General features: G+C 38.8%; 2 protein-coding genes across 3 annotated transcripts in view; one reads left to right on the forward strand and one right to left on the reverse strand.

Annotated features, from left to right (window-relative positions):
- On the forward strand, window positions 1–18389 carry LOC146558249 (plasminogen-like). Its single transcript, XM_085245950.1, has 19 exons — window positions 1–157; window positions 2465–2600; window positions 4111–4217; window positions 4525–4639; window positions 4724–4863; window positions 5106–5226; window positions 5331–5449; window positions 6307–6469; window positions 7261–7385; window positions 7483–7642; window positions 8605–8786; window positions 8890–9038; window positions 9139–9232; window positions 12111–12225; window positions 12831–12905; window positions 13003–13143; window positions 15813–15919; window positions 16707–16852; window positions 17992–18389. The coding sequence occupies exons 1-19, from the start codon at window positions 109–111 to the stop codon at window positions 18151–18153; spliced, it is 2406 nt and encodes an 801-aa protein (XP_085102076.1). The 5' UTR covers window positions 1–108; the 3' UTR covers window positions 18154–18389.
- Window positions 16602–27646, reverse strand: part of LOC146558250 (solute carrier family 22 member 2-like) — a 14491-nt gene continuing 3446 nt past the window's right edge. Inside the window, exons 2-12 of one of the 2 annotated variants that reach the window (XM_085245952.1) lie at window positions 25485–25532; window positions 25225–25328; window positions 23789–23943; window positions 23381–23549; window positions 21965–22079; window positions 21580–21680; window positions 21286–21500; window positions 21088–21196; window positions 20896–21008; window positions 18804–18903; window positions 16602–18473 (exon numbers count right to left, since the gene is read on the reverse strand). In XM_085245952.1, the coding sequence (XP_085102078.1) occupies window positions 18383–18473; window positions 18804–18903; window positions 20896–21008; window positions 21088–21196; window positions 21286–21500; window positions 21580–21680; window positions 21965–22079; window positions 23381–23549; window positions 23789–23943; window positions 25225–25328; window positions 25485–25532 (1320 nt within the window). In that variant the 3' untranslated portion in view covers window positions 16602–18382. The remainder of the gene's footprint in view (window positions 18474–18803; window positions 18904–20895; window positions 21009–21087; window positions 21197–21285; window positions 21501–21579; window positions 21681–21964; window positions 22080–23380; window positions 23550–23788; window positions 23944–25224; window positions 25329–25484; window positions 25533–27646) is intronic. The other variant, XR_014888467.1, reaches the window with a different exon arrangement.

The raw sequence follows: 27646 nt of genomic DNA on the forward strand, positions 1-27646 counted from the left end.
TGAATTGCCCTATTTTTCCCCCCGACATGCTAAAAGAAGCCCAATAATATACCACAAGGTGTCTCTTTGAGTTAGTCGATGATGAACTGCTAGTTTTTGGGTCTCACCATGGGCCTGTACACAGCAGCTTTCCTCCTGGGAGCCTTGATCTCCACTGGTAAGTAGTACAACTACTATAGGGCATGTAAAGATGATTTTTCTTGTTATTTGTTTAGCTCTGTTTTCTTACATTTAAAAGATAAACAAGGGTTTGAGGTCTAAACCCTTACAGCACAGGACAATGACTGACTAGCACTTTTTCCTCTTTCAGATGACGAAGAATAAAAATAACTCAGCCAAAGTAGAAAAATATATCCTCATTAGTTAAAGCAGGTCTAATCCAAATTAATACAGAATTTGTTTAAATGTGGGTTTTTGGAATAAGATCAGGCAGTGCAATGAAGTTGTTGTTTTTTACATTTACATTTTGGTTTACATTTAGTTTAAATAATGGAAAACTTGTTGGTCTAAACAGGTCGTGACAGACCACATCAGCACATTCAAAGCTATACTGTTGTTCAAGACTTGAATAATTAATTGAATTTGATAAATGTAAGTTTACATTAAAGTAATTGCAGGTAATTCTGTGTAATTTAGTTTATAAAGACTCAAAAAGTTGTGTAATTAGTGTCAAGGATGACTTTGTAATAATTTTGTAGCCTGTACACTGGTTCCTTTTAGTCAGATGACGTAAAATGGATTGTTTGGCTACACGATTTCCCGATAAACCCTCTAATCAGCAACCTTGACTGACTGACTGGACAAAACCTGCTTATTGACAATGAATATATACTCTCTTTTAAAATATAACATTTGGGTACATAACAAAAAGGACAGTTAGTCATGTTAGATCACTGTTTAGTATTAATATTATTTAGCTGCTGCGCAAGGTGGAAAAAAAAAACAAAACCTTTATCTAAAATTAAGTCTGACAGCATTTGTATTTTGCTGTTATGAGAACTGCTAGATTTGTAATGAAATGTATCTAATAGCAACAGACGATAAGTCCAATAGCACTCTTGATGTGGGAGTCTAAAGGTGACTTGCACTTTGGGTTTTATATTGATCTAACAAATAAGAAATGTTGAGCTTTCGAGATGCTGGTTTTGTTCTCTTCCACCCTTATGTTTCCTTGTGTTATTGCTAATTTCCCAAATTTAGCAGATTTCCTAAAATGTGTTCCTAAGTGTACTGCATTCATTTTTATGTTAGTTTAATGAGTTAATAGGCAAAGATTTAATTTATGTGTCCAACAGAATGATTATATTTTTTCCTTTTACTCCTTTATACATGTAAGTCTAGCTAACATTTCTATGACTCCAGAGTCCACTGCCTACAGCCTATGACAGTGAAAAAGCTTAAATCCCAAAGACCTGACTGAATAATAACTGAATACACAAAAAGGTTTTTTAAAATATATTATTTTGTTGTATCTTAATAATAATAATAATAATAGTTGTTGTTATTATTAGCTTACATGTGCAACTTAAAACACTGTTTTAAGTTCACATCATCATCACAGACGGTGTTGTAGCAATCACAATAACTCACTCTTTTTAGGGTTAAAAGCAGTATTATACTGGGGACTATAACTAGCACACACTCTAAGTCCCTGCTTCAAACCTGTCACGATCTGGTTACAGGGACTCAAACGCAGAGCGGTTAGATGTCTCCAAGGTGTAGTTTATTTACAGTGCCAGTGCAATATATGTACAGTGAAGGGATCCAAAACTCCGGGGAATCACAGGGTAGCTCTCTCACACTCGCTCACGTCTTCTTTGCTCACACTCACACACGTTCACACGGCAGGGAGGTCGCAGGTCCGGGGGGGGGGGGGAAGATCTGAGGCAGAAGAGAAGGAAAGTCACCAACTAATCACAAATCACGAATTATGAATTATGAAGCACAAGTCCACAGGAGCTGTGAGAACACTAACGTCAGTAGTACAATCATCCAGCGACGAGAGGATCTGTGTTCCAGCCTCAAATAGTGCTCCCGGTGATGACAGGTGATTATTGTCAGGTGTGTGTGCCAAGGGCAGGAGCCCACAGTGAGCTCCGCCCAGGCAGAGAGGGAGAGAACAGAAACAGCAAATGTAGCCTTGTGGGGCCGACCGGGCAGGCACGAAGACCATGACAAAACCAGCACTGTAGGGAAACAAAATGGGCCAAATCATCAGTATACATTAAATGATTAATAAGAAGGTTACCCACCATACATGCAGTCTTACATTCATTTTACACAACAGAAAGATCATCGAGATACAAATTGAATATAATATAATAGATAGATTCTTTTGTTTTATATTTTAAAAAACGAAATGTGAAGTCAAGTTTTACTCATCTTTGAGCCACACAACAAAGAAAACATTGATAAATGATGTAACTGATTTTTTGGGGGGGGTTTTGGATGTGATTGATTGCAGTTGGTGGCAATGACGTGGAAGGCTACTCCAAAACTGAAGGTGCATGGATTATCTCACTGAATAAACGAGCGTATTCAGTTAACACTGTGGCTGAGTGTGCCACCAAATGTGACACCGAAACATCTTTCACATGCAAGTAAGTTCACATCTCATTTCGTTCTGTGGATCAAAATGCTGCACATATATAGAATGTTATGTATATGCAAATACATTTTTTTTCCAGTTTTAGCTCCTACTCCTGCCATTATCCATAGGGCCGCATTTTACCCTCCACATCTGCTCCAGTTGTTCCTTTAGCTCCTGGTGGTTTTCAGTTTTCTTGTGCTTCTTCTTCCTGATGTTGCTCTGCACTGGTATTGCCACATCTATCACAACTGTTCCTCATCATCATCTATCTTCAGCTGTATTTGTGGATGCTCCATGATTCAGGTTGTGGCTCTGAAACTCATTGATCCTTACACTCTTTCCACTGCTTGTAGAACCTGAAGGTGCCTCACAATGCAAGGTGGACACCCCCATGCACTGCGTGGAGTTTTTGTTTCTCGACATCAGCTGCATCTATTGCCTTGTGTGGCCAGTGTATTTTTCACACTGGGGATCTGATGACCAGTAAGCCGTATGTGTTTTTGACTGGGATCTTATTCCTACCATTATGCCTTGTACAGTGCAGGCACTCTAATATGGTTGTGTGAAGAATTGAGTTTGTAGGTTGTCAATCCAGGCGGCGTTCAGGGTGGTCTGCGTAGTTGTAAAGTCCTGTGTTGCAGCTCTATAGACCAGGAGCTGATGCTTCTGCTGTCTGTTGTATTTCCAATGCCTTTCTGAGCTATTCTTGTGTATTGACTCATGTTTCTACTCAGTTTAGTTGCTATGATGCTTGAGAGGAGCTTCCGTATGTCTGTGGAAGGTTGCTGTGGTCTGGTGTTACTGTAGGTCCACCAGCCACTTGGCATTGGTGTGGTGTGGCACCTCTTTCTCACAGATGTTTTTTCAGTATTGTTCAGTTTCAACTCTGGGTGGGTCTGGCCCATGTTGTTATTCTCTTGTAGTTGGGAGTACGTCCTGGATTGGCTTCTTTTTTTTCTCCACTGGAGACTTCCTCTACTTGCATCCTTGATCTTTTATGCAGGTGCTTCTAAGATTACTGTGGCAGTGTATATGAGCTCATCATCCCCATAATCAGTGATGCTGATGGTGGGGATGGGGTATGAAGCAATGTCATAACATCACATCTGCAAGCATCTCCTCTGATGGGACTGTTAACCAGGAGACTCGTGCTTTTGCTTGGGTGGCTACCTTGGCTACATATTTTCTCATTTCAGTAGATGCATCTGCCGTTGCAGGTGGCTGGGCAACATTTAGTTTGGATTCACTGCTCTCTTCTACGAGGGTTGGCTCAATATTTCCATACTGCTCACTGCTTTTCCCATTGTACTGTAGACTCTGGATCTCAAGCTTTGATAACAGCTTCTCTTGTAGTAATATAGCTTTAATAGCATGGTATTAATAGCTTTCTATTAATACCATGTTATCAATCCTTGTCCATGTATGTTCCAGTGGCCACCTCAACTCCTAATGTGTACTTAACTTAGATTTGTATAGCAACTTGCAAGAAATCAAACAACACCTCATTTTTTTCCTCACAGGTCTTTTGTCTATAATGAAAAGGACCAAGAGTGTTTGACAACAGCAGCAAACTCTAAAACAGACAGTGTCTTTCGCAGAAGCAGCACAGCTTTATATGAAAAAAATGGTAATGATCCAAATTTTTCTCTATGACTAAAACTAACACTAAAGCTTCTGTTTTCATGTTGTCCTTTCTGTCAGCTACAGTGACTAGTCTATTCTAGTTTACATGTTTTTTGTTTCCAATGCTTTTTGTTGACATTGTAGTTAATGTTATAAACACAGTAGAGGACTGAAAGTTAAACACTGCTGTAATTTAATTTAGTTTCATAAAACATCACAGAACTCAGATCAGATACATTTTTTACTATAGATAATGCGTGATAAACATCAATAAATCTATTTCTAGTCTTTTCTTTTCTTTTCTTTTCTAGCATATCTTCTGGAGTGTGTAAATGGAATAGGAAGAGATTACAGAGGAACAAAGTCCAGAACAAACTCAGGAAAGATCTGTCAAAGATGGGACTCAAACTACCCACACAGGCCAAAGTGTGTGTTTGCGTTTGATTTTGCATCATCATTTCATATCCTTTTATGCCTTTGTTAAAACGTTTCATAATGTTTCTGCTGCAGTTTCATGCCGCAGAGCAACCCACTAGCAGATCTGGACTCCAATTTCTGCAGAAACCCTGATGGGGACAGCAATGGACCGTGGTGTTACACTACTGATGCTAACACCCGCTGGGAGCACTGCAACGTACCCAGCTGCTCTGGTAAGATTAATAAATCTCTGTGTTTGTTTTGTTTTGTTTTATTTCGCCAACATACATGTCTAATTGTCCTCTAGCAGCCATTTCTCTTTCAACAATCGCCATTTGGTTTTTAAATTATCTAATGTAGCTAATATGTGCAATCTAGGCACTACACAATGTTCTGAAATACTGATATGCAATATGGAAGAACGGTAATTATCATGCTATGATATTTCAGATAAATCAGTGTTTTTCCTTCACAGAGGAATGTATGGTCTGCAATGGTGAGAATTACAGAGGAAAAATCTCCACCACTGAAAATGGCTTCACCTGCCAACGCTGGGACTCCCAGAAACCTCACAACCATGGCTACAATCCTAGCACGTAAGACAACATGAGCAACACTTCAGTGAGCTTGTTGTGGACATTGAAAACATTTTCCAGAAGCTACGCTAAAGCTTAAATACTTCTATTTATGCTTTGTTGAGTCTTCCACTAAAGTATCTGGAGGAGAACTACTGCAGAAACCCAGATGGAGATCCCCGACCATGGTGCTTCACCACTAGCTCATCCAAACGGTGGGACTTCTGCTCCATACCGCGCTGCAGTAAGTCCTCACGTTTAATGAGGATAAGAATTTCACAATATTGGAAAATTTGGTGCACCACTGATGTTTGTTGCCAGACCCCACAGGTCTCTATTGCATTGACATTTGATAGCTGTTGAGGCCATTTATGTAGCTAACTCCTTATTAGCTTTAAGAAACCAGTCTGTAATTATTTGAGCTTTGTAACATGGTGTGTTATCTTGCTGGAAGCAACCATGATAAGAAGTGTACACTGTGATCATAAGGAGATCGACATGTTCAGAAAAAAAAAAGTTTGATCATTAGTTTGAACTTCAGTAGGTCACACTGATCATATCTGTATGCTTAAATGCTTTGTGTTGCTGCCATGTGATTGAAAATTTTTTTCTCTTAACAATCAACATAATGCACTGTTGTATACCTAGGGGAATGCCTGTTTAATCCCATTTCCTGTACAGAACCAATCAAAACTGGCTCAATATTAATTTCATATTCGTTTCATTTATTTCAGAAAATCAATTTAAATACAACTGAAATTTCCACCATTTAATAGGGGTTTCCTTCTTTGATGTAAACCTCAAATGCACCTGCAGTTTCTAGACAACAATGTAAACAAAGCATTCAGAAATCCATGTTGAATGAATATTTCTGCTCAAAGCAACATCACCCACTGCAAGAACCCACCAGCTTTAAAAGTACAAGTCAGTGGAAATATAACAGAAAAATAATTTAAATATGTAAAAACAATAAACAGTTTTTATAGCATCTTTCAGAATCGAGTTTAAAACATGCTTTTTACAGATAATAAAGAGAGTGCAGATGTTTGACATCTTTTTTTATGACTTCTCTATACAATCCATCTTGTCTTCTTTTCTCAGCTACTGAACCTCCCACCATCATCCCAGAGGTGGACTGTGTCACCAATGAAGGTTTAGCATACCGAGGAACAATTGCTGTTACGGAGACTGGCAAAACGTGCCAGAGCTGGTCGGCTCAGACACCACAAATACACAACCGAACTCCACAAAACTATCCCTGCAAGTAAGAGCTAAACCTGAAACCAGTGTCAGCCTTTAGTGATTTAATATGGTAAACAAAATATTAGTGGCACAGTTCAACTTTTTCATTAATAGCTTTTAGATCTATTGTAGAACTTCATGATCTACATGATAAAGGTAGAAAATGAGAGAGAAGAGGGCAGTAAGTGAATAACGAAGTGCAGAGAAATAGAAACAAAGAAATGAAGGCAGCTATGAAAGAGGATAAAGAGTGGAAAGGCATTTAGTCCAGATATCTATTGAGGTATGGAGAGGCCTAGGGTGAGAAGGCAGATTAGTTTTTAACCAGATTGTTTAACTCAAATGATCGAGAGTAAAATGATGCCTGAGGAATGGAGAAGATGTTTACTGGTACTAATTTTTAAGAACAAGGACTATGGGCAGAGCTGTAGCAGCTGGAGTGGTGCAAGGTTGATCAGCCATTTCATGAAGCTATGGGAAAGTGCTAGGTTAGGAAAAGAGAGTCGAGGTTCAGTCAGCAGCAGTATGGCTTCATGCTGTGAAAGAGCACTGTAAATGGGATGTTGCTACAGAAAGCATGCTGCTGAGAGAGGAACAGTCATCCTGCATATCAAATACTCAGCACTCAGCACAATACTCAGAACTATGGAGTATGACCACTGTGCTTGTACTAAAAAGAAAAAAAAGAAGAATGTCTATTGTTGACTCTTACTCAATAACCTGTTTTTGGTTTAAGGACCCTGGTAAAAGTATCACATGAAATCTGAAAGATGATCACGCATTTTTGTGTTTTTCTATGTTTATCTTTGTCAGAGGTCTAGACAATAACTACTGTCGCAACCCTGACAATGAAAGGAGGCCCTGGTGCTACACAACTGACCCTGACACTCGCTGGGAGTACTGCAATGTGACACGGTGTGGGAATGAAGCTGCACCAGGTATAATATTAGTCAACTTATTCCTTCTTTTAAAGTCAGCTTCATCTTCTCAAAATGTAGCCAGGAATGTTCTTCCTTTCTTTACCTTTTGCTGCAGATGATCCAGTGATCCCCCCAGATGCAGAAAACTGCTATGAAGGGAATGGTTTCAGTTATCGGGGCATAACATCAGAGACCATCAGTGGGAAAAAATGTCAGAGATGGAGCTCCATGACTCCTCACAGACATGAAAAAACTCCAGAGGCCTTCCCAAATGCGTAAGAATCAAATACATTTTATACACAGCAGAATTCTATACATGCAGAAGAGCGTCCTAACATTTTTGAGAAGCCTACTGCATAATGACAAAACAATCCACAATTTGTCTAGAGATTAATTATTGTACTTTACTTGGACTTTTGGGAGAGGAATGCTAAGGATTCTAGCTACTCAATAGCCCTGGGTCTTCTTTGGCAAAGTCTTCATTTCTTGATGCACAAAATGTTGGTGAAATCTCTCCTTTTCAGATGTGCAAGGTGCCAATTCCATAGGCACTGATTTACCCCGACACCATCAGAAATGCAGGCCTTTGAACTGAGTGCTGATAACAAGCCGGGAGGTCCCTTATCTGGCCTTGCCTTTTATAAACAGGGATTCTCCAGATTCTCTAAATATTTTGATAATGTTATCTACTATAGATGATGAAATATTGAAAGTCTTCACAATTTTACTCAAGGAATATTATCCTTAAGTTGTGCCACAATTTCTACCACTTGCTTTTCCATGTTGGTCCTGATACATTTGAAGTGAGTTGTTTTGTTTCACGAAATAGAAAAATGTCTCAGTTTAAATATTCAGTGTGTTTTCTATGTCCTATTATAAATAAAATATTGAACTTATCTGGATTGGGATTCATTTTTGCAAATCATTTTGTTCTGTTTATCTTTAATTTTATAACTTTTTTCTTCAACTTACTTAAGAACCATAGACAAAACTGTTCTGAACACCTACGGTGTTGTAGGTCAAAATATACTGATGACAAATACTCGTAAAAAAAAAGTAGCAGCTAGAAAGGCTACAAAGGCTAATATTTGTTCTAAGCATGATGTGCCAGTTGATTTGTTATATGATAAATGAGCCAGCAGAGATTTATAGTCCTCCTGAGGTTTGACTCCAGGAGAAAAAAAGTATGTTGTTTTGTGGGTCGATATCCTAATGTTCCAGATCTACCTTTCAACAGAGACCTCCGTAGAAATTGGTGCAGGAACCCTGATGGAGATCAAGCTCCTTGGTGTTACACTACAGACCCCACAGTTCGCTGGGAGTACTGCAACTTGGAGAAATGCCCTACAAAACCTTCAGGAACCACTCGTCCTCAACCACAGGAGCCCTCCACTAACACCCAGACACCAGCAGAAAGAGGTAAATCAACTTTTTTAAAAATGTGGATTTGCCAACATTTTGCTTGCTTGTCAGTTTTTTTGTCAGTTCTTTCACTTTTCCTGGTTCTCTGCTGCTGTTTTAGACTGCAAGACTGGAAATGGAGAAACATACCGAGGTCCAACTTCTGTTACTGTGCTGGGTGTGACCTGCCAGGCGTGGAGCGCTCAGACTCCTCACGAACACAGCAGCTTCACTCCAGAGACTCACGCCAACAAAGGTCTGGAAGGCAATGTAAGTGTGTGGGTGTTGCTATATAAACACTTTGGGGAAAGGGCAGAACTCTTTGTTTTTTTCTCTAGCCATCTAACTCTCCCCCTCTGTCCACTCTCAGAGCTGCAGAAACCCAGACGGTGATGTGAATGGACCATGGTGCTACACTACAGACAGAAACAAAAAATGGGATTACTGCCAGATCTCCGACTGTGGTTTGTATATTCAGTATATTTTATTTGTATTCGCAATAATACTCCATCACTGTGACTCTACAGTTGCTCAGTCACAACTGCAGACTGCAGTGATAACCAGTGTTGGGCAAGTTAGAATAGAATAGCTTTTTATTGTCACTGTTACAAGAACAATGAAAAGCAGTTTGGCATCTCTCCATGTGTGTGGAGTACACAATAGCGTAAGTATTTACACAATAACAGACAAATTTACATTTACATAAGAAAGATATGTACAAGTTATACATGCACCTGCAAACATACACGCACATACAGTGGCTTTCAAAAGTATTCGGCCCCCTTGAACTTCTCCACATTTTGTCACATTACAGCCACAAACATGAATCAATTTGATTGGAATTCCACGTGAAAGACCAACACAAAGTGGTGTACATGTGAGAAGTGGAACGAAAATCATACATGATTCCAAACATTTTTTACAAATAAATAACTGCAAAGTGGGGTGTGTGTAATTATTCAGCCCCCTGAGTCAATACTTTGTAGAACCACCTTTTGCTGCAATTACAGCTGCCAGTCTTTTAGGGTTTGTCTCTACCAGCTTTGCACATCTAGAGGCTGAAATCCTTGCCCATTCTTCTTTGCAAAACAGCTCCAGCTCAGTCAGATTAGATGGACAGCGTTTGTGAACAGCAGTTTTCAGATCTTGCCATAGATTCTCGATTGGATTTAGGACTTTGACTGGGCCATTCTAACACATGGATATGTTTTGTTTTAAACCTTTCCATTGTTGCCCTGGCTTTATGTTTAGGGTCGTTGTCCTGCTGGAAGGTGAACCTCCGCCCCAGTCTCAAGTCTTTTGCAGACTCCAAGAGGTTTTCTTCCAAGATTGCCCTGTATTTGGCTCCATCCATCTTCCCATCAACTCTGACCAGCTTCCCTGTCCCTGCTGAAGAGAAGCACCCCAGAGCATGATGTTGCCACCACCATATTTGACAGTGGGGATGGTGTGTTCAGAGTGATGTGCAGTGTTAGTTTTCCTCCACACATAGCGTTTTGCATTTTGGCCAAAAAGTTCCTATTTTCATCTGACCAGAGCACCTTCTTCCACATGTTTGCTGTGTCCCCCACATGGCTTGTGGCAAACTGCAAACAGGACTTTTTGTGGTTTTCTGTTAACAATGGCTTTCTTCTTGCCACTCTTCCATAAAGGCCAACTTTGTGCAGTGCACGACTAATAGTTGTCCTATGGACAGATTCCCCCACCTGAGCTGTAGATCTCTGCAGCTCGTCCAGAGTCACCATGGGCCTCTTGGCTGCATTTCCGATCAGCGCTCTCCTTGTTCGGCCTGTGAGCTTAGGTGGACGGCCTTGTCTTGGTAGGTTTACAGTTGTGCCATACTCCTTCCATTTCTGAATGATCGCTTGAACAGTGCTCCGTGGGATGTTCAAGGCTTGGGAAATCTTTTTGTAGCCTAAGCTTTAAATTTCTCAATAACTTTATCCCTGACCTGTCTGGTGTGTTCTTTGGACTTCATGGTGTTGTTGCTCCCAATATTCTCTTAGACAACCTCTGAGGCCGTCACAGTTTCCTGTCCTGCAGTGGTACTTCTGAGTAAAAAAACTCATAAAATATGTATGTGGGGTAATCAGGTTGTTAGGTCTTAACTGTTGCAAATCTGCAACGTCTGCCTGGAGAGGGTTAACACAAACCACAAGTTATTTGCAGCCATTTAGCTTTTACCCTCTTTTTTATAACCATTTCAAACTATTTACAGAACAATCAGGCGTTCTGCATTCAATAAGATACCACACAAATTATTTGTGCCACTCCTAAAAAGTAAATTCTGTCCACTATAAAGGAGAACATCACAGCCTGACACCTGCAGACAGCAGTCACCTCATTGTTCTGACACACAACACAAATCTATCCACAACACTACACACTAACTACACAAGACAACACATTAACTACACACTCCAAACACGCTAAATGTCACAAATCTCTCACATCTCAAAACTCGCTCTCTCTCTTTTTCTACTTTCTTTCTCTCTCTCTCTCTCTCTCTCTCTCGCCGTCACTCCTAAAATGCCCCGTCTTCCTAAACAACCAAATGTCATGTTGCCATATCATTTTTTGATTGGTCGATCAACACAAAAGGGCAGGGTTTTTTTTGTTTTTTTGTTTTGTTTTGGTCATAAGCACAGAGTGCTTGCTAGCTCTGTGCTTAGAGAGTAAATGTGACGAAACTATTCAGGAAAAACGCCGAGTATATATTATTTATCATGACTCTGGTTTTACATGGCCTATCAATATAATTAAAAACAGGTATATATCACCTTGTTGCTTTGTCATCTTGAAGTGGTCATGTGATTGGCTTACCACGACTACTTTATTCTTCCTCAGTCAAACACCTGCTTAGCTCCAGGTGTACCAAAAAGTGATCGTCGAGCAGAAAGTGATTGCTGTCCGCAGGAGCGCGCAGTTGCTTAAAGCTGTAGCGCCCAGATTGCTACTTCCGTGCAACTGATATAAGATGCGGTAAGCTGAACACAGCTTCAACCGTCTGTTTGTTGAAAAATAGTAACGCGACCGCACTGCATTTTGTTGTTAGTAACGGTAACAGTGTTGTAACGATAGAAATAGTAATTCGTTAGATTACTCGTTGCTGAAAAAAGTAATGCTGTTAGTAACGTCGTTATTCCCATCACTGGTAATAACTCTTGTCAACTCTTTCAGTTTCAACAGAATTTTTTTTTTGTCCGTTCAATTTTCCTGTGGCTGACAAGGGTGTTAAGACTTCTGTCTATTAATTAATTCCTCAAAACTTGAAGCTAACTTTGTCTTTTTTTGCTTCACTGGGCTTGTGAGAATTCATGACAATAAATCATTACCTTGCAGCTGGACTGGAATGTGGAACGCCAGTTGTCAAACCAAAACGCTGTTTTGGTCGTATTGTCGGCGGCTGTGTATCGAAGCCTCACTCGTGGCCCTGGCAAATCAGTCTCCGGACCATGTAAGGATATAACACCAAAGAGTTACATTTTTAAAATACTCTGAATTTCCCTAACAGATATGTAGAGTTATCCAGAAATTTAAATTATTTTGATCGAAAAATATACACAAGTTTTTTTTTGTTCACTTGTTTTTTGTTTAGTTGATTTTGTTTTTACTGAGGTATTAGGTCTGACTAATAATAAAAATGAATTATTAAAATTCAGACTAAAAGTATTATATACATGAACTAGTTTTTTACCATCATTCTGAGACAAGATATTTCTAATTTTAGAGATATTGTGTAAATGCAGGAAGGCAGTCCTACGTATTTGTTTAATGAGTGTGTCAAAAATGACTCCAAGATTCTTCACAGTGTTACTGATGGACAAGGTAACAAGATGAAATGTGGTGTCTAACCAAACATGGTGTACCTTGCATGATGAATACAATAACCTTAGATTTAGAAGCAGAAAATTAGAGATGATTTATATCAGTTGTCTGATAATTTTCTTTATTTGTCAGTTCACTGTTTTACCATTGTTGCCTCTTAATATCTGTATTTTTTGAAGCAAGCTGTTACAGTTCATCTGTACATTTTGAACTAAATGTCTGTTTTTCTACCAGTACGGGAACCCATTTTTGTGGAGGAACACTGATCCATCCTCAGTGGGTCGTGACTGCTACTCACTGCCTTGAGAGGTCAGAAGAGAGCCACCATTGAAACCTAAAAATCAAATTCTGCAAACTCAAATCCTAAATAATTAGTGCCTATGTTTCTACATGTTATACAATACAGGTCAAGCCGCCCTTCATCCTATAAGGTACTCCTGGGTGTCCACACAGAACTCGCCAATGAGGTATCAAAGCAAGAGAGGAGACTTGAGAAAATAGTGAAGGAACCAAATGGAGCGGACATTGCTTTGCTCAAACTAGAGAGGTCAGTATGGGTCTAATTATCCCTGATCAACTACAAATAGAAATTGTGTTAAATACTACAGCAATTGGAAAACTGGATCAGTCAAATTCATCCATAAATTTGGTCACTGGACACAACATATATAACTGTAAGCATGTAAGCATAACTGTAGAAACAGACTAGTCCAAGATTATTTAATGATTAAATGTCATAATGTGACATGTGCAATATCTCAGTCTTTCCTTATTCTGTGCAATATTTTTTTGTCTTAGTGGAATTACCATCCCACATTACAGCCACAAACATGAATCAATTTGATTGGAATTCCACGTTAAAGACCAATACAAAGTGGTGTATACGTGAGAAGAGGAACGAAAATCATACATGATTCCAAACATTTTTTACAAATAAATAACTGCAAAGTGGGGTGTGTGTAATTATTCAGCCCCCTGAGTCAATACTTTGTAGAACCACCTTTTGCTGCAATTACAGCTGCCAGTCTTTTAGGGTTTGTCTCTACCAGCTTTGCACATCTACAGACTGAAATCCTTGCCCATTCTTCTTTGCAAAACAGCTCCAGCTCAGTCAGATTAGATGGACAGCGTTCGTGAACAGCAGTTTTTAGATCTTGCCACAGATTCTTGATTGGATTTAGATCTGGACTTTTCCTGGGCCATTCTAACACATGGATATGTTTTGTTTTAAACCTTTCCATTGTTGCCCTGGCTTTATGTTTAGGGTCGTTGTCCTGCTGGAAGGTGAACCTCCGCCCCAGTCTCAAGTCTTTTGCAGACTCCAAGAGGTTTTCTTCCAAGATTGCCCTGTATTTGGCTCCATCCATCTTCCCATCAACTCTGACCAGCTTCCCTGTCCCTGCTGAAGAGACGCACCCCCAGAGCATGAGGTTGCCACCACCATATTTGACAGTGGGGATGGTGTGTTCAGAGTGATGTGCAGTGTTAGTTTTCCTCCACACATAGCGTTTTGCATTTTGGCCAAAAAGTTCCATTTTGGTCTCATCTGACCAGAGCACCTTCTTCCACATGTTTGCTGTGTCCCCCACATGGCTTGTGGCAAACTGCAAACAGGACTTTTTGTGGTTTTCTGTTAACAATGGCTTTCTTCTTGCCACTCTTCCATAAAGGCCAACTTTGTGCAGTGCATGACTAATAGTTGTCCTATGGACAGATTCCCCCACCTGAGCTGTAGATCTCTGCAGCTCGTCCAGAGTCACCATGGGCCTCTTGGCTGCATTTCCGATCAGCGCTCTCCTTGTTCGGCCTGTGAGCTTAGGTGGACGGCCTTGTCTTGGTAGGTTTACAGTTGTGCCATACTCCTTCCATTTCTGAATGATCGCTTGAACAGTGCTCCGTGGGATGTTCAAGGCTTGGGAAATCTCTTTGTAGCCTAAGCTTTAAATTTCTCAATAACTTCATCCCTGACCTGTCTGGTGTGTTCTTTGGACTTCATGGTGTTGCTGCTCCCAATATTCTCTTAGACAACCTCTGAGGCTGTCACAGAGCAGCTGTATTTGTACTGACATTAGATTACACACAGGTGCACTCTATTTAGTCATTAGCATACATCAGGCAATGTCTATGGGCAACTGACTGCACTCAGACCAAAGGGGGCTGAATAATTACGCACACCCCACTTTGCAGTTATTTATTTGTAAAAAAATGTTTGGAATCATGTAAGATATTCGTTCCACTTCTCACGTGTACACCACTTTGTGTTGGTCTTTCATGTGGAATTCCAATAAGATTGATTCATGTTTGTGGCTGTAATGTGACAAAATGTGGAAAAAGGTCAAGGGGGCCGAATACTTTTGAAAGCCACTTTATATATATACATTTTATATATATACATATTTTCTTCTTTGTGTATTGTTTTCTTTACTTTTGCAACTTAGTGGACCTGCTACCCATTCCCAGTTTGGAATGGGAACTGTGGGTCTCTGTATCTTCTCCTTCTCTTCATACTTTGGAGATATCCCATCACTGGCTGCTTTATTTTTTGGATTTGCACAGAATTCGTGCAATTTTGTATGTAGGACCACATTGCCCATTCACTTGGAAGCTCAGGTGGTTGGACAGCCTTCCCAGGGTAGACTTCAAAGCTGTGAATGCCGTCTAACATTGTTGTGACTTAGAAGAGGGCCAAATCTTGTCTCACCACCCATATCCTCTGTGGCTTGGCAGCTGTTGTCCCTGAAATAGAGAAAATATTTGATGGTCTCTCACCGCGCAAGAGGCATCACATCAGCAACATGTGAAATGTGTACAAATCTTTGCACAAATACATGAAATAAAATTTAATTACACATAAACACACTGTCAGCAAAGTCTTCCTCAAGAGTACCCCTTACAGCACAACATTGTGCTGAGGCAATGAAAAGAAAAAGTGGATTTCTATGTACGCAAAATTTTAAAAACTTCATAAAATCTAGCAAAAACACTGTCTACATCTTTTACACTTACACGTGTTCATGTGTTTTTGATTTGCTCTTTATGTCACAGTAAATATTATAACTAGGACACTCTCACCTTCGTATGTCCACCATTTGGTCCTATTGCTATGTGTCAGAAAAGAATACCCCATCTTCATGCTTCATAGTGGCCCCCATATGTTATTGGACTGAAATTTGATGCTTCTCAATGTATGAATATATGTTGTGTGTGCGTTTTTAGGCCTGTGCTAATAAACGACAAAGTACAGCCTGCTTGTCTGCCAGAAAAGGACTACATAGTGCCCAGTGGAACAGAGTGTTATGTTACTGGATGGGGAGAGACTCAAGGTAGGTCACATTTATGTGTGCTATTGTTGTTATTTGTGAGAATTATCTGAATTCCTCGTCAATTTGTATAAATTTGTATAAATAAATACATAAATACAATGCAAAGTGTCTGGTTAAGTTGTTTAAACCAATTTTGATCACATATTTTTGCTTACTAACTCACAATGCATTATAGATAATAAACTTAAAAAACTAATTTACAAGCTTTAGAAATTCAGCACTGAGCAGATTAATATGAAATACAATCAGGTCTTGTTTTGTAAAATCCTCTGCAAGATGTAATGAAAGCTTTTCACCACAAAGTGGCACTGTTTAATCAGAGCGTTTTTACTTAGCCCAACCAGCACTTTAATCTTCTGATTGAAATAATTGTGTACTCCTACCTTACAGGACAACTTATAAACAATTCTTCTATGTTTAGTTTTAAAAATAAGTTTGTGATCTTTTAACTATACCCCACATCATTATTATGTACAAATGTTGAGTAAACTCTGGCTTGAATGGTGCTGATACTGTATGTCGCTTTGAAATACAATGCACAGGTGCCTTGGACATAACATTGTAGCTGTTTAATCATTTATAGAATGTTTTCCACTTTGTTCAAACAAAGTAGCTTTTTTAAGACAAAAATTACCTTTAAGGAGACATAAAGACCAGTGCAATAGAACCAACATACAAGAAGTTGATAATAGTATTTATTTATTTTTTTATGCAAACAACAGCCACTGGTTTAAACATGTCTTATCATAATGACAAGGAGGATAACCGCTGAGAATTGTGTCTGCAGGTACGGGAGGTGACGGCACCCTTAAGGAAGCTGGTTTCCCTGTGATTGAGAATAGGGTCTGCAATCGCCCAGCATACCTGAACGGCAGAGTCAAAGATCATGAGATGTGTGCTGGAAATATCGAAGGAGGAACAGACAGCTGCCAGGTACAATTTTTTTTAAAATATGTTTACAGTAGAACAGTTCACCATACATGAGAAAAGATTTCATAAAGTTAGAGTACTTTGGATTTAGAAGTTCTTTCAACAATCAACTATTAAACTCACAACACATTAAAAGTCATTAAAATTGCAGACTGATAAATTAAAGCTACCAAAATCAAATCAAATCAAACATTCAAACCAGGAAAAATTTGATTTTACAAACATGTTAAAGTTTTTTGAGTCCTCTGTTATCACACACACACAAAAAAATCTAATCAACACTAGACAGATGTTTGAACTTCTTTTATCTGTTATGCATGTAAATTTTCCATATTAACAGTAAATATTTAGATGGTTATTTAGATGATTTAAATCGAGATATAAAGAACTGTGCTGACAATGATTACCTGATGGTTGTTTTAGTAACTGGAATATTGACTAAACATTTCTCTGATACTTGTTTGAATTAAACCTCCACTTATTTGTAGCATTGATTAAACATGGAAAAAGTGACCCAATTTTAAAATTATATTAACATGAATGTGTTTTATGGCACACTCATGTTATCAGTGATCTTTAGTTCTGGGGTGTCAAACATAAGGCACGGGGGCCAGGATAGTCCTGAAGAAGACTCAAACCCAACCCACTAGACAATGATAGAAAATGTGAACGAGTGTATCAATTCTGAACTCCTGTAATTTAATAAGACTGCTCACCCCCATTGCCATTCATAGTACACCAACATAATTTACTAACAGGAACAAGTAAATAAGAGGAAAGTTCCTGTTTTGGGGTCTAGAGTAAATTCTGTAATTTTACTAATTTATTATTTTTTTATTTTTTTATTTTGTTTTATTGTCTGGCCTGCCTAAAAGGTAAAAGGACTCAAGTCAAATGTGTTAAATAAATCTTAGTATCCCACTTTTTCAATGTATATAGTCAACAACAAATACAGTAGATGTGCTATTTCCAATGCCTTAATTAGTCTTCTGTTATATTTTTTAAATGAGCCACTGGCCAAACAATTCCTCTGTTTCTTCTCTGTTAGTTTTGCCAGCAGTTAACCTCAATGGCATCAAAAGCAGCTAGTGTGTGAATTGAACAGTAAAATATATGTATATGTGTGTGTTTTCTCCTTGTAGGGTGACAGCGGTGGTCCTCTAGTGTGTTATTCGCAAAACAGGTTTGTCTTGCAGGGTGTCACATCCTGGGGTCTGGGCTGTGCTAATGCCATGAAACCTGGCGTCTACGCTCGAGTGTCTAAGTTTGTGGACTGGATAGATAGAACCATCAAAACCAACTAAACTGCAATGTGGTTATTGAGGATCTTAACATATGTACACTGTTCTGCTCTGATATTACAAGCACTGCTGACTGATGTGGATACACTATAAACAGCGCATGTTACTGGTTTAAAAAAAGAAGGACAATGAACAATGAATGAAATTTGGAAAAACAATACTTAAACGAAACAAGGAAATTATACAAATATTAAAAACGTACTTCCTTGTGTTTGGGTGAAATAAAATGTAATCATTCAGTAGTTGTTTCCCTGTTTTTCATCTGATCTTCAGACTTCAGAAGATTCTTCATTTGATGATTTTCTTCGTGGCTCCGCTTTTTCCTGAGAGAGAGAAAACATTTTGACACTACACCCACAAATAATGCATAGTAAATGTCTATTGAGATAAGTTTCCTTATCAGTTACAATGAAACTTTAGTACAGACTTTCTTTGAATTTTACGTAAGTTTTACAAAAAGAAGTGATGAAAAACAAATGCTAATTGTAATGCCTTTAAAAAGTAATATGAACTCAGAAGAAGGATTACTTTACTCATTAATATAACAAGTTATACACAGTGCTCTTCATATGGACCTCTGGACTAATACTTTAGCTGTACTCAGTAAACGGGATTCTGAATGTGTTATGACTGAAAAAACTGGGACATTTTACCAATTAGGGAACTCAATATCATCAATGGTTTCAGGGAGAGGTACTCCTTTGGTTTCAGGAAGTAACAGCACCAAACCTCCAGCTATGATTGCCACAGCGCCTGTACCAAAACAAGATGCAGATGATGTCAGTGTAATTGCAAAATTATTTTAATTATTTCCTACAAAAAAAGCTAAAGACTTTTCAATTTCCGATATTGTTCTGTTTTTTAAATTTAGTGTGTCATAATCACACGTAGGCTAGTAAAAATATATATTTCTGACTCAAATTGTTGTTGATTAAAAACTAAATAAAAAGCTTTTAACATCTTTGTAATAAATAAAATATCGAATGAATAAACAATTATCACTTTTTAAAACACTCAGGAGCTCCTACAAAAGCATTAAAGGAACTGGTATCAGTGTAAAACATTCTCTGAGCATTAGCTAAAAATATTGCATTTAATGAATTACTTGAATTATTCACTCCAAAGAATAGTTACACAGGCAGTTAGTAACATTGTATTATACTGTGTGGATGGCTCAAACTCTGGACAGTGGGCTCTATAAAATGAACTGAAACTTGTAATTTAACAGATTACTTCCTTTGAATAACCTATAAGATGTTAAATTCTAGTTTACTGCTTCAGGAAACATCCTGAAGTTGTTGTCGAAAAAATACTGGCTAAAGTCGGGTGACAAAAAAGGACCATTCACAGTCAGCAGCCAGTACAACCATTACTCAAACCTGCAAGAACATTATTCTATAACTGATGTAATTCAACAACACTGTGAGTGCCAAAATATTTTTTGTAATTTCTTTGTAGTTTTACATAAGTAAAAATTCACATTAAGTGATGAAGGGGTTTTACAGCAGCAGTAGACTTTTTTAAAAAAGTTTTAAATGTTTTTAAGGACAAATATGGCAAATCGAAACATAGTGATGCTATATTACTACTTACTACTTTATTCCATAAATAGTGTCACTGCTTTGTGAAATTATATCTGATCCATTTGTTTTTCCTTGTTAGGATCTGTTATTAAGAGTACATTATTAACATTTTATGGATGTTTTTGAAAAGGTAAATCTATGAACTTGATTTGTTACCTTTTAAAACCCAGTTACTAGTTTTATAAAAAAAAAAAAAAAAGTAATAGTTGCTATTTATTTTTATTATATTAAATATGGATAAAATATATAATATGTTATTAATTAATTACAATGAACAAAACTACTTTTCTGCCATTTTAAGCCTAACTATTACATTACATGCATGTTTGAATATATCATTAGGTAATTGTGTAGCTTTTATCCATGTAAATGTGTTTTATTTATCACATACATTCTACAGAAGAAATCCTATACAGCCCATACGGAAAATCTCTGACATATTTCCCCCAAATCTTAATTTTAAAATTTTTTATCAGTATTTTTCTGGCAACCCATCGGCAAAGTAATATTATGCTTTCAGGGGTTTTGTTTGTTTGGTTTTGTTTTGATTTGAGGGAGAGGGACGTTCTTATAAATATAATAAATAACAAACAGCTGAATCTTTATCTAAAATTGGAAAACTCAAGAGATGAAATCCAGACTAAACCTGCTTGTTCAGCTGCATCTGTACTCTTTAATTCTAGTAACATCTATGTGATTTGGTGAGAGTAAACACCTTTAAAGCAAATGTCAAAATAGATACATTTCTCTAACATTAGTTCATCCATCCATCCATTCACTTCCGCTTATCCTTTTCAGGGTCACGGGGGGTGCTGGAGCCTATCCCAGCTGTCTTAGGGCGAGAGGCGGGGTACACCCTGGACAGGTCGCCAGTCTGTCGCAGGGCCAACACACAGGGACAGACAACCATTTGCACTCACATTCACTCGCACATTCACATTAGTTGAGCTATGTACATAAAATACAGAATATTTTTTGTACGTATTTTGTCTGTAGATTCATCCTTTTCCAAAATATATTAGTGGCAATGTAGAGCACAGTCCTTAACATTCTTAAGAATTCAGCCTGAGAAGACATAAATATGAGGTTTTGCACCTTTCATCTAGTATTTAACGTTTTTTTTTTTCATATACATGCTTACTGGTAAACATTATAAACCCACCAAAGATGATGAGTGGCAGTTCCAGCCAGATAGCAGCCAGTCTGTACAGCAGGAATGAGGACACAATGCCTCCAACATCACACAGAGTAGAACAAACAGACACTGCCAGGTTCCTGTATTCAGTCAAAATGATGGAGAGATAAACACAATTTCCTGGTTATAACTTCAGCAGGTTATAATTAGTTTCCTCACCTGACAAATGTGGGGTAGAGCTCTGTGTTAACAAACACCACCATCTCAAAGGCCATGGTGATCCCCAACCGACCGATACAGGCAACCGCTGTCTTTAACCAGAACAAGCCTGAGATACACACAGGAAGTCAATAACCAATGGGTACCAGGGTGGTGACCATGTCTGTGTTTTCTGTACAGTCTATGCATAAAACTCACTGTCAGGAATGAAAGCAGCAATGAAGCACGAAGCTCCAGCTACGATATTCGCAGTGGCGAATGGGAGACGCCGGCCAATACGTTCAATGGTGAAGAGGATAAGGAAGGCGGCAGGAAATTCCACCAAGCCAGAAATGAGAAAGTCAATGTAGACGTTTCCTCCTGTTATCCCCAAGCGCATGACGAGGCCTTGATAAACCACAGCACTGGTGAACCTGTGCACAACAAACACAGAGGTTCAGCATCAACTGCATGTAGGCAAAAAAAACGTGTGTGATTTCAGGCAAGTCTCACCAGTTGAACATGAGGATGAAGGTGTGCTTTCTCATGTTTGGAGTTCTGATTAGGTCCAGCAAAGAGGCAGAGGTAGACTCACCTTCACCATCAGTCAGTGACTGGGAAATAAAAACATGGAAATGTGAGATTAAAGCAGGATTAAAAAGTGTCATAAAATAATGGTAGAAATAAGGAGTTAATAGGTCTTAATGTTTCCTGTTAGTGGAAATGAAATGTTAGAGAATAGTTTTGGTGATTTTCTTTATCTTTGTCAACAAATTCCATTAAATACTAAAATCAGCAGTAAACTGCTAAACATATTTGGTGAATATATTGTTCCTTTAGTCATTGCTATCTATAAACTCTTAAATTGTTCTGTAAGTGAACTATTTAATCGGCCTACCTCCGTATTCTTGAACAGTGTCCTGTGGTTCTCTCTGGCCACAGCTTCAGTGATCTTCAAAGCTTTGGAGGAACGGTTCTGAGAGATGAGCCACCTCGGAGACTCTGGGATAAACCTGAGAAACAAAGAAGTGTCTAAAGGTGCAAGTCTGTAGATAAAAATCTTAACTGAAAAGATTTATACATTATTTAGGAGATGAGGAGCTTTTTAACTCCCTGGAAAGTGACTATGGTAAATATGCAAGGTGAAAATGGTTATTATTATGGAACAAGTAATTAAACCAGCATATTAAGCTCATAGCTCTTTTGCACATAAATCTATTTAATACTTACATTTTTTTGTCTCCATGTATTTATTCATGATATTTTTATTTTATCTATTTGTACATGTTAACCGGCATCTGCGTGTGGACAGCAGAGAAAGAATTTCATTGTACAGAGAGAAGCTTTTTCTTTGCACACATGATAATAAACACTTTGAATCTTGACTCTGAAACCACAGCAGGAGAGGAAGAAGTACTACATCTCCGTCCACCTTGCTGACTTCCATAACCTTACTTCTTGCTTTACTATTTAAAGGCCAGAGTGCTTCCTGCATCAGCACAGAACAAAAGCAATGAGATACATCATATATAAACCATAGTCCCAAAGATAATGGGCAGTTTTTGTTTTCCTTTTACTATAATAAATTTAGTGGGAAAATCTATTTTGATCTAAAAGGGAAGCACCATCTCATGCTAGAAGTACTGTAAGTCTTGTTTCCTGATCCAAACTCACATACCACTTTATTACGTAACCTGCATATATGCCTATTTGTGCAATTATCCAAACAACTTGCAGTAGTGCACAAAATCCTTGATTAGTATCCAATTGATTAGTATCCAAATGTGTGTGCAAGGAAAGCCAAAAACAGGTTTGAGGGTCTTTTCGAGACAGAGGCGAGGCTGCCATCTCGCGCCATCGGCCCCTCTGGCCAATGGGCAATATTAATAACACTATTATGTGAAAAAATGACATAGAGTGTTGGACATTTCTGAACAAGTACAGATCTAAAATTTTACATAAGAGTGATGAAAAAGTGACTAGTAGTTCATTTCAAGTGAGCATTTTTTTCTGGATGATCACGCCATGTGGACTGTCATGTCCAATGCCTTGCCCCCGACTCCCTAACCCTTACTGTGATGCAATGATTGCCTCAGAGATCAGGCGATCAGCATGCTGAACACTGGAATATTCATATATACATATATATATATATGAAGGTGACGCACTGTCATAAATGCCACTGGTCATTTATGAGCGCAAAGGCAGGCACAGACAGATGTCTGTTTTTGTTTGACATTGTCATGTGTACACGATGACAATGTCAAACAACATTGAGATTTTTTTTTTCTTTTTTGTTTGTTTGGTTTTTTACCAGTAATAACACACGAAGAGCACGTAGGGCACAGTGAAGGTGACCTGGAGCCAGCGCCAGTCTGTGATAAAGTAGGCGAGCAAAGGAAGGATGAGGAGACCCACACTGAAGAACATCTGGTACAAGATACCCACTGTTCTCCTGTACTTCACACCAACAATCTCTGTGACTAACAGAGGGACAGGAATGGTATTAAAAGTAAGACAATTTTGTTAGAAACAAAACAATGTGACATGCAAAAATAACACAAGTATATAAATTCCACAAATGTAAGAAAATTCTTGCATTATTCACCTAAAAATAATTTGAAAATGTATGATCAAAAGTTAGGTCGTGTCATTTCTACACAGTTAGCTATGAAAATGCCTCAGAGAAAAAATCTGTTTCAGAAAACATGGAGATGATTACGCAGCACATATGAGGTCATCCAGCCTCCTTTGACACTGAAGCCAAGGATGGTCCTGAACACAAGGATGGAGATGTAGTTTGGCGCTATAGCCACTGCGATTCCTGCTACTGCATTCAAAATGTTGGACACCAAGAAACTGATCTGCCTGCCAAACCTGCAGAGTGAAATGGAAAATACATCAGGTGGGGATTTGTTGAATGAATATTATTTTGAAAATAATATATTCACTCCAGGACACATCAGAGCCACAAGTCTAGCCACAAGAGGCCTGCAGGAGTGTGCCTATTCATACCACACAAACATGCCTTCATGTGTTTCAGGGGTGTTATAGTTATATTTTTCTATAAAACACAGTTGTAATTATACAGGGTGGGCCATTTATATGGATACACCGTAATAACATGGGAGTGGTTACTGATATTAAAGTCCTGTTTGTGGCACATTAGTATATGTGAGGGGGCAAACTCCTCAAGATGGGTGGTGACCATGGTGGCCATTTAGAAGTCGGCCATCTTGGATACAACTTTGGTTTTTCAATAGGAAGAGGGCCATGTGACACATCAAACTTATTGGTAATGTCACAAGAAAAACAATGGTGTGCTTGGTTTCAACGTAACTTTATTCTTTCATGAGTTATTTACAAGTTTCTGACCACTTATAAAATGTGTTCAATGTGCTGCCCATTGTGTTGGATTGTCAATGCAACCCTCTTCTCCCACTTTTTACACACTGATAGCAACACCGCAGGAGAAATGCCAGCACAGGCATCCAGTGTCCGTAGTTTCAGGTGCTGCACATCTCGTATCTTCACACCATAGACAATTGCCTTCAGATGACACCAAAGATAAAAGTCTAAGGGGGTCAGATCGGGAGACCTTGGGGGCCATTCAACTGGCCCATGACAACCAATCCACTTTCCAGGAAACTGTTCATCTAGGAATGCTCGGACCTGGCACCCATAATGTGGTGGTGCACCATCCTGCTGGAAAAGGGTGTCTTGCATTGAAATCTGCTGCAATGACCCGGTTACTGCGTTCACCAGATATCAACACAATTTCAATCCGCTCCTCACGTGTTAACCTCGACATGTCAATGGCTGTGAACAAAGAGAAACTTGTAAATAACTCATGAAAGAATAAAGTTACGTTAAAACCAAGCACACCGTTGTTTTTCTTGTGACATTACCAATACGTTTGATGTGTCACATGGCCCTCTTCCTATTGAAAAAACAAAAGTTGTATCCAAGATGACCGACTTCTAAATGGCCACCATGGTCACCACCCATCTTGAGGAGTTTGCCCCCTCACATATACTAATGTGCCACAAACAGGACTTAAGTATCACCAACCATTCCCATTTTGTATCCATATAAATGGCCCACCCTGTATATGTTACCTGGCCAGCACAGTAAACTTGATGGTTGTTGGAGCCTCACCTGTCAGCAAAGTATCCAAAAGCGAAACTGCCAACCAAGAAGCCCACATTGAGAGTAGACTGGAACATGTCCACCAACCATCCATCTGAACACACCAGATTGAACTGAAAAAGGAACAAAGACATTTTTTCATGTCTATATGAAAACTTCCAATTTTACTTACATACCTGCACAGTTTAGTCAATTAATACAGAGAAATTTTAGGGAATTCTCTTAAATCTAAATCAACTTTGTTAAGTTTACGCAAACTGTCTTCTCACCTCTGTGACGAAGGATTTCCTGCCTTCATACTGATACTCCCAGCTTTCCTGAAAGACAAAAAAAGTAAACATTTAATCCAATACGGACAGTTTAAACACTTCACACAAAGCTTTTCAGTTGTATTTTGCTCAAAGAAGTCCTGCCATTAATTAATTCTTCGATCTTAAATATGATCAACCTATCTCTAATGATCGGCTATGTACCACAGGCCTTCAAGCTAGCTGTAGTTAAACCTTTACTCAAAAAGCCATCTCTAGACCCAGCAGTCTTAGCTAATTATAGGCCAATCTCCAACCTTCCTTTCATATCAAAAATCCTTGAAAGAGTAGTTGTCAAACAGCTAACAGATCATCTGCAGAGGAATGGTTTATTTGAAGAGTTTCAGTCAGGTTTCAGAGCTCATCACAGCACAGAAACAGCTTTAGTGAAGGTTACAAATGATCTTCTTATGGCCTCTGACAGTGGACTCATCTCTGTGCTTGTCCTGCTAGACCTTAGTGCAGCATTCGATACTGTCGACCATAATATCCTATTAGAGCGATTAGAACATGCTGTAGGTATTACAGGTACTGCACTGCAGTGGTTTGTATCATATCTATCTAATAGACTCCAGTTTGTTCATGTAAATGGAGAGTCCTCTTCACACACTGAGGTTAATTATGGAGTTCCACAGGGTTCAGTGCTAGGACCAATTCTGTTTACATTATACATGCTTCCCTTAGACAGTATCATTAGAAGACATAGCATACATTTTCACTGCTATGCCGATGACACCCAGCTCTATCTGTCCATGAAGCCAGATAACACACACCAATTAGTTAAACTGCAGGAATGTCTTAAAGACATAAAGACCTGGATGGCCGCTAACTTTCTGCTTCTTAATTCAGATAAAACTGAGGTTATTGTACTCGGCCCTGAAAAGCCTAGAAATATGGTATCTAACCAGATTCTTACTCTGGATGGCATTACCTTGGCCTCCAGTAACACTGTGAGGAACCTTGGAGTCATTTTTGACCAGGACATGTCCTTCAATGCACATATTAAACAAATATGTAAGACTGCGTTCTTCCATTTGCGCAACATCTCTAAAATTAGAAATATCCTGTCTCAGAGTGACGCTGAAAAACTAGTTCATGCATTTAGTACTTCCAGGCTGGACTACTGTAATTCATTATTATCAGGATGTCCAAAAAACTCACTGAAAAGCCTTCAGCTAATCCAAAATGCTGCAGCAAGAGTACTGACAGGGACTAGAAAGAGAGAGCATATTTCTCCTGTTTTGGCTTCCCTTCATTGGCTTCCTGTTAAATCCAGAATTGGATTAAAAATCCTGCTCCTCACATACAAGGTCTTGAATAATCAGGCCCCATCTTATCTCAATGACCTTGTAGTACCATATCACCCTATTAGAGCACTTCGCTCTCGCTCCGCAGGCCTACTTGTTGTTCCTAGAGTATTTAAAAGTAGAATGGGAGGCAGAGCCTTCAGTTTTCAGGCCCCTCTTCTGTGGAACCAGCTTCCAGTTTGGATTTGGGAGACAGACACTATCTCTACTTTTAAGATTAGGCTTAAAACTTTCCTTTTTGCTAAAGCATATAGTTAGGGCTGGACCAGGTGACCCTGAATCCTCCCTTAGTTATGCTGCAATAGACGTAGGCTGCCGGGGGATTCCCATGATGCATTGAGTTTTTCCTTTCCAGTCACCTTTCTCATTCACTTTGTATTAACAGACCTCTCTGCATTGAATCATATCTGTTATTAATCTCTGTCTCTCTTCCACAGCATGTCTTTTATCCTGTCTTCCTTCTCTCACCCCAACCGGTCGCAGCAGATGGCCGCTCCTCCCTGAGCCTGGTTCTGCCGGAGGTTTCTTCCTGTTAAAAGGGAGTTTTTCCTTCCCACTGTTGCCAAAGTGCTTGCTCATAGGGGGTCAAATGATTGTTGGGTTTTTCTCTGTATCTATGAAGCGCCTTGAGGCGACTTATGTTGTGATTTGGCGCTATATAAATAAAATTGAATTGAATTGAATTGAATTGTTTTGTTTTTCGGACATTTGTCTTCCCCAATGGGAACAGGCTCCAACTAACAAGTAACTCTGTAAACTGTAAGGTTTCGCACTTTTAGAAGCCTTGTGTTGCTTACAACACAGTGTCTTACCTTT

The sequence above is a fragment of the Mchenga conophoros genome, linkage group LG15 (assembly GCF_057382185.1).
Source record: "Mchenga conophoros isolate Kocher_MC1m ecotype Shallow Benthic linkage group LG15, M_conophoros_male_GT1.1, whole genome shotgun sequence".
NCBI lineage: Eukaryota > Metazoa > Chordata > Actinopteri > Cichliformes > Cichlidae > Mchenga > Mchenga conophoros.

Bases quoted from the DNA above. Each gene is read 5' to 3' on its own strand.
- LOC146558249 (XM_085245950.1), top strand. From the start codon at position 109: ATGGGCCTGTACACAGCAGCTTTCCTCCTGGGAGCCTTGATCTCCACT. The intron at 5,227-5,330 runs GTAAGACAACAT...TGCTTTGTTGAG, and splicing joins CATGGCTACAATCCTAGCAC to TCTTCCACTAAAGTATCTGG. The intron at 12,906-13,002 runs GTCAGAAGAGAG...TATACAATACAG, and splicing joins GCTACTCACTGCCTTGAGAG to GTCAAGCCGCCCTTCATCCT.